The sequence below is a fragment of the Nannobrachium achirus genome, assembly GCF_963921795.1.
Source record: "Nannobrachium achirus genome assembly, chromosome: 18".
In the NCBI taxonomy this organism is placed as follows: Eukaryota; Metazoa; Chordata; class Actinopteri; order Myctophiformes; family Myctophidae; genus Nannobrachium; species Nannobrachium achirus.
Window position 1 is genome coordinate 27541594 of NC_137825.1, and position 7640 is coordinate 27549233.

The window sequence follows — 7640 nt, forward strand, 5'->3', positions numbered from 1 at the left end:
TTATTTGAACAGATTCCCAATATACTAGGCCCTTTTCATTCTACACTAAATGTCTTCAGTGACCATGTTGATTTGTGCATATGTTTGTTTTTGAAAATAGGGAAGCACATCATAATTGTATGGATCTTATTTTATCCTGTGCTTCACAATATAAAATGTTTGACATTTCCAACTGTTGTGAGCTTGTAGATCTGCATTTTTAAAATATAAAATATTTGACATTTCCAACTGTTGTGAGCTTGTAGATCTGCATTTTTTTGCCCCAGAATAGGGATGCTACCGTTCAAATGGTTAAAGGCCTATGTGAACTAGTTGAGCCTCTGGAATCATGAAGTTTGGAGATTACGCTTATAAACTTAACGGCCTCTGGTTCGATTCCAGCCACTGGCAGTTGCACAATGATGTTGTATCCTAGTTTGGATCAATGGTGAAAAGGGCTGTGAGAGTCAATCTGAAAAACAGACGAATCCAGTGACACTGACATGTAGCCATATTTATAAGCAGTTGTTACTTTTTATGGAAATACGAGTCCTCAAATAACCTCTTGATAATGCTGGAGGGTGTATCCGTTTTTTTTAGTTGCCTTAATTCCATGTATCAAATCCACCTACTATTATCTCACGATGTTTAGCCCCAAGATGTATCCATCCTCTGTGAGCGTTGACAGGAGTTTATTAATTTGGGCTCTGCATGAAACGTCTTATTCATCAATGACAGGTAATGTTCTGACTGCGTAAGGGGGCATGTAAGGTAAGCCCAATTCTCTTCCACGTTGGTTTCAGGTAAATGCTTGAACATTCTATGTTGCTGTTTCCTCTCACTTCATCAGTGACACTTGAAGATGACTTGGCTGAGGGATGTGTGATACTTATCAACCACACACACGCGCACACACACACACACACACACACACACACACACACACACACACACACACACACACACACACACACACACACACACACACACACACACACAGATAGATGCACACTGCCAAAATCACTTATTGCTTGTTTGATATGTTCTGATCTTAAACTGGCAGGAGCTCCTCCAGTGTTGGGTCTGATGACGAGGCTATATGTGCCAGCCATTCTTATAGAAATAGCAGAGTCAGACCACTTACATGGATGTGACCAGGTAAGACAACTCAACCATATTGGGTGTAAGGTCCGCTCCCCTGCATTTTTAGTCAAACTCTTAAACGGCAACGGAGAATGCCCTTCACATCAGAAGGACATTAAACCATATCGTCACTGTCGGGCAGAAACCTTGTATCTTCAAGTTTTCAAATTTGTAAATCTTTTCGCAAAGCAAAGCCCTGCTTCATCATACAAGGCTGTCGCGCAAAAGTAGTGAAAACAGCAACATCGCAAATGGAATGCAGTCTAGTTTGTGCTGTCCTCGCTTGAACTCTCTAGCTATATCCATATCTGGAGTGTGTGAGGTCAGATGTAGAGGTGTCAGCTCCATATATGGAGATGTCTTGGCCTTATATGGAGTGTGACATGAGGCGTGACGCACGGACAAAGGGACAGACAAGCGGACGGACGGACATGATCTGCAGGTTTTCATATTAAATGCGATCTTCTCGGTAATTGTTTTTAGATATTGTCCTCATTTCACCTTTCTTGGCTCGCAAACCCATAGCATTGAAAAAGGGTGTTATCTAAGCTACTCCTCTGTTTATGTTCGGAAGGCCCAGCCACACAGGTAATGTCAACCACATGAAGAAAATGCTCTGTATCTGGAGTGACATCATTTAGCAAACAAATAAACACTGGAAGGCTTCATTCATTCTTGAGGAAAAAAAAACAAAACATCTATTTCAGACAGCATGGCTATCATAATTTTCCCTGCTTTCATTAGAGTTTCATGTATCTTAATTCCATGAAACCGGCATTGTACATAAGAGTTGTAGCTAATCCCCTGCACAAAAGTGAGCCTTTTAGCGTGACATTTTAAATATACAGTGACAGTTACTGCACATTTGTCACATTGTTTGACTGTTTACTGTTTGCCTATACTGGACTAATTTGTTATATTCTGTGAACACCAAATATGAGGTTTTCTTTTATGTAAAAATATAATATTGAAAGGAATGAAACCATTGTCTTTTCTTGTATTTTATATATATATATATATATATATATATATATATATATATATATATAGGGGTGAAACCATATAGATGCCTCTAATTAGTGTAATTTGACTTTATTAAAGGGATATGTTTACTAATGATTCCCCCAAGTTAATTTTGAAGGTTTTTTTTAGATAGTTTTTAGGTATATCTTTGTAAAGCAATAACATTAAAATCCTAGATTTTACAACTTTTGTAATATAACCAACCAAGGATTGAATGGGTCTCCACAGCCAATCACGTGATAGTTTGCTATTTTTATTTTTTTTGTAACATAAGGCTATTTCTTTTACAAAGAAAGAACAGAAATGTGTTTGTTGGTAAGTATAGATAATTTTAATTAGGCTACTAATTAGTCTATACAAAGTGCATTCTCTTTGTGAAGATAAGCAACATTCTGTGGAAACCATGTTTTATAAATATTAATAATAATTTTCTATTAAATGTCAACCATATTCATATTCATGCATAATTGATATTATGCACCTCATTTAATATTTAGGGTTATAGCCTATAATTATACAATGATTATATTTATTTTCGGCTTAATTAGAATGTATTAATCAACAGACTATTATTTTAAACAACTGAATACAGCAGGCTGTGGGTGAAATAGGATCTATTACATTACATTACAACTATCTTCGTTAGTATTAAATAGTGTATTCTACGCATGTTTTGTCTGTGTTCCAAAGATTTAAACAGCCGATAGAAATAGAGATACATTGTATGGAGATATGACTTGTATTTATAACTTTTTTTAAATAGAGAAATATTTTTAATTTAAGTGTGACGTGCATTTATTTTATTAAACCATGCACCATACTATTTCACCTTCTAAATGTGAGCCCTAAACGAAGTTATAGGCTAAATCGAAAATGTTTTGGTTCATTCATATCATGTTTTTTTTCTTTATTTTCTTCACATGACAGTAATGATGTATGGGCTATTTACGGTAGGCCTATATAATGCCAGTTCACTTGTTACTGCAACAAGCTCCATTCGACTGGTTTGATCAGCAGCGCTCTGTGCGTCTTTACGCGCAATGCGCTCTGGTGTTCCTCGTGCGTTCTGGGCTCACAAAGGGTTAAATGGGGATACCAGCAATCCTTTTAACAGGCAGGTGCCCCGCCAGTCCCAGCCCATAGCTTACCACTGTGTTTTTCTTTTTTTGTAAGTTCTTTCAACATCTCAGGAGCAATTCATAACTGTCATACTTGGCGGGTTGTTGTTAGCGGTGGTCGCACGTGTGGCGCTTATTTTTTGTTGAGCATGTGGTATAAATAGAGCATCCTCGTTGCGGAATTTAGATGCCGAAGTGGACCTCGACAGTTATCAATTTAGACTGATAGCCTAGCCGTTTTACAAATTACAGCGTGTTCTCGACTCTTTCCAGCTTTTCACGCCAAGGTTCGCTTTCGTATATCGACCGAAAATACTCGCTGGATCACAGAATTTTCCATTTTCCACCCAATTATTATTATTTATTTTTTTTTACAATTCTGTTTTGCACTGGGATGTGGTGGATGCTGTTCCCACGCTGGATCTGGTTCCTAGCGTGCCTGTCAGTGTGGATGGACCATCCTGTCAGAGCCATGCCGCGTGTTGCCTACTCACATGCGGGCATCTGCCCCAATGACATGAACCCCAACCTGTGGGTGGATGCCATGAGTACCTGTACACGAGAGTGTGAATCTGACCAGGTGTGTTAATGACATTTATTCACTTTAATAATGGTTGTTATCACTAGGCTACTCCATTTTTTGAAGTTATAGCCTACACTTATGTTATCCATATACACCAGGGGTAGGCAACCTTATAGGCACGAGAGGGTGATCACTTGCACACTGGCAGAAGTGTGAGAGAGAGGATTTTTATTTTAAAATCAAATATTGTTTTAAACGTGGTCAATTAAATTAATTCACCTAATTTGCAGCAAATTAGATCCTGACTCTGAACTTTGACTGGGAGGAAGTCTAGTCTAATGATAATCATAACAATGTCCTGACAATCATATGTCAGCATTTTTGATGGGAAGTCACTGACTATCAAGAAAATAAAAACAAGGCACTTCATTCAAAAAGGTTGCTGACCCCTGATATACACTATCATGTATACAACTGAATGTTTATTAAACATATTAAACTTGTAAACTTATTTTATTGTAATTGTAAATTTTATTGTCCTCTTACAGGAATGTGAGACCTTTGAGAAGTGTTGCTCTAATGTTTGTGGGAACCGGAGTTGTGTGGCAGCGCGCATCATGGTCGGAAACAACAGACCCGTGGGCATGCCCAAAGAGGCCACTTGTGTCAGCTTCATGTGCCCCCAGCAGGGCTCCGAATGTGACATATGGGACGGCCAACCGGTGTGCAAATGCCGCGACCGCTGCGAAAGAGAGCCTCACTTCACCTGTGCCTCCGACGGCATGACCTACTACAACAAGTGCTACATGGATGCGGAGGCATGCTCCAAGGGCATCACTCTCTCCGTGGTCACCTGCCGCTTCCATCTGACCTGGCCCAACACCAGCCCCTCGTTGCCCCAGGAGACCACCCTCCGTCCAACCACCGCACCCCTCCAGGCGACCATCCCGCCTCCTACCGCAGCCCAGCCGCCCGTCATGGTCAGCAGCCCCTTGCGCCAGACGGTTATTGTGGGCGAGACGGCCAGCTTCCTGTGCGATGTGACGGGTCGCCCGCGACCCGAAATCACCTGGGAGAAACAGAGGCAGGAGGACGGGGTGCAGAGAGTGGTGATGAGGCCCAATCACGTGCGAGGGAACGTGGTTGTCACTAACATCGGTCAGCTGGTCATCTATAATGCCCAGCCACATGACACTGGCATCTACACCTGTACGGCTCAGAATTCCGCTGGGTCAGTCGTGGCCCACCACCCACTTACCGTGCTGCCCACACAGCCTCCCAAGAGCCTGGAGACCCGGAACGTGACCCGTTGTCTGGCGGAAGAGTGCCTTAGACCCCCTGAGAATGGTGAGGACTGTGGGAGTGAGCAGGAGCGAGTAAGCTGGTACTACGAGCCTAAGACTAACACCTGCTTCTCCTTCACCCACTGCCATGGCAACAACAACAGAAACAACAACAACAACAACAAAGATAACCAGCAGCGAAGGAAGGTATTCGACACGTACGAGGAGTGTATGCAATGCTGCGGTCCAGAGCTGTCGGGCCCCTGTGGTCTTCCCAGCCTGCAGGGCCCCTGTAAGGCCTACGAGCCACGCTGGGCTTACAGCAGCGCCCTGCGGCAGTGCCAGTCCTTCATCTACGGAGGCTGCAGCGGCAACGACAACAATTTTGAATCCAAGGAGGCCTGCGAAGAGATGTGCCCCTATCCCAAGAACCACCACTGCAAGGCCTGCAAGCCACGCGGCAAGATGGTGACCAGCTTCTGCAAGAGCGACTTTGTGATCCTGGGTCGCATGACGGGGCTGACGGAGGAGAGGGACTCGGGCCACGCCCTGGTGACCGTGGAGGAGATCCTCAAGGACGAGAAGATGGGGCTCCGCTTCTTTGGCCGGGAGCCCCTGGAGGTCACCTTCCTGAACATGGACTGGAACTGCCCGTGCCCGAACATCACCGGCGCGGCGGCAGAGGGCCAGGTCATCGTCATGGGAGACGTGAGCGAGGGCATGGCGGTCCTTCAGCCAGAGAGCTACGTGGGCGCTTCCAGCCCCCGGCGCGTACGGAAGCTCCGAGAGGTCATCTCCAAGAACACGTGTGACATTCTTAAAGACATCACTAATAGCCCTCAGTAAGGCGGCTGTTTTAAAAATGTCTTTAAATCATAATGTGTTCTTAACCTTTTGCCTCGCAGACCATATCCTCAGTATACTGTGGCACCAATTGACTGTTATCTTCGGGAACAACACAAGTCAGTAATGTTTTCTTTTTTGGGGAGGGGGGCCTTAAATTTCAACGTTTTTATCGAGAAGAAGAAACAATGTTGTTATTGTTTTTCAAGATTCAAGGGTAAACTTAATTGCGTGATGTTATGTTGTACAGTACAGAGGTGTCCTTTCGTGTGGTCTGTTACAGCGGAGCGTATCTGTTATGGTTCAGTCGTTGGTGTTGTTGATTGAAATAGCATGTACGTGAACACAGGAGACATTCATCATGATCCTCTTGTTACGGTATCCTAATCCCCAGACCCCTGCCCTCTCCTGCCTCCACTGGAAATGGAGGTTGCAGACCTGCTTTGAAGCACATAACATGTGTTTATAAATGTTTTAAGTTTTATGCACATCATTTTACCTGATTAAATTAGGCTTTTATACGACCCCCTTCTTTTTCACCCAATGTTCAACATCTGAATGTGACTTTGGAAAAATCAAGCCACTTGATATGTCTTGTTTCATCGACTTTCATGCCGTGATGCACTGTGTGACTAAAGTACATCCAAAGATCATTTGCTTCCATGTACTGTGCTCTGTGAGAGTAGATTTGGTTCATGCACATAGATAAGTTGTAATATATTTTATAAACAATATTTTTTTCAAAATCAGCCACTCCAGCAGTTCATTTTTTTGTTGTTTGTCACACACTTATAGGGTTTTTGATCTTTTATTTTTTTAGCTATTTATTATAGTGTTAATGTTCTTTCCTCTGCTGTCTCACTTTGTACATCACTCTCTTCACTATGCAGAAGTTTCCAATTATCCACTCTGATAATTTTGTAGATATTGATATTATTTGATGATATTTTGCATTCTTTTGTGTTTTGATGTGAGAAAATAAAGATTTTGGATTTTCTTCTCAACTTCATTTGTGTCCATTTAACAATACATAGGTACATTTATATTGGGGCCAATTATTTGTTTTCAATTCATTTTTGCATTGATTTGTTCCAAACGTTTACAAATTCCTTGGCCAAGGTTAAATAAGGCTAGCTCAGAAGCGTGTAGATATACGAGGCCATTGACATTCGATTCAGGGATTATAAATCCCCTTTTTTACGTGCAGGACAGGGACAGGTCTGACTCTGAGAGGCAGCTGTATAGCAGTGCACCTGGGTGGCTGTTCTGACAGGGAGTGATGGAAGAGAGAAGGGAATAGCATGTCCCTGGCCCACCCTGGTCGCCCCTCTCTCCCACTCACTCCTTATGCCGAGCAGCCTTGACTCCCTCCCTCCCTCCACTACACCCTTTCCCCGAAGAACTCCGCAACAGGGTCCTTCCAGCCACGAGTACCCCCCCTCCCCCCCTTCCGAACGCCCACCCCACTGCAACATTGTAAAAACTCCTCTTGGAGGCAGTCTAATTGGGTAAAGAACCCCAAGCTGTAAACCTCAGATCCACTCCCATACTGGAGTTATGTCTTTCATGCCATGCCAGGAGGCGTCTCTGGGCTGCAAGGAGCAGAGCGTCGACCAGGGTGTTCTTCTTCCCAGATGAGGAGCTCTGTTTCTTCCATCCAGGGCTGTGAGGGAAGAAGGAGATTACCCTGTGCACGGTGTTCCTTTAAAGTCCCATGATCCACCTGGG

The 7640-nt window shown here is 43.2% G+C and overlaps 1 protein-coding gene across 1 annotated transcript; it reads left to right on the forward strand.

Moving 5' to 3' along the window:
• Positions 1–3657: 3657 nt before the first annotated feature.
• On the forward strand, positions 3658–5915 carry wfikkn2b (WAP, follistatin/kazal, immunoglobulin, kunitz and netrin domain containing 2b; the record flags this gene model as incomplete). The annotated part of the gene is made up of 2 exons (XM_080747677.1): positions 3658–3843; positions 4335–5915. 2 exons carry the CDS (start codon positions 3658–3660, stop codon positions 5913–5915), a joined length of 1767 nt encoding a protein of 588 aa, XP_080603803.1.
• Between the last annotated feature and the right edge of the window lie 1725 nt (positions 5916–7640).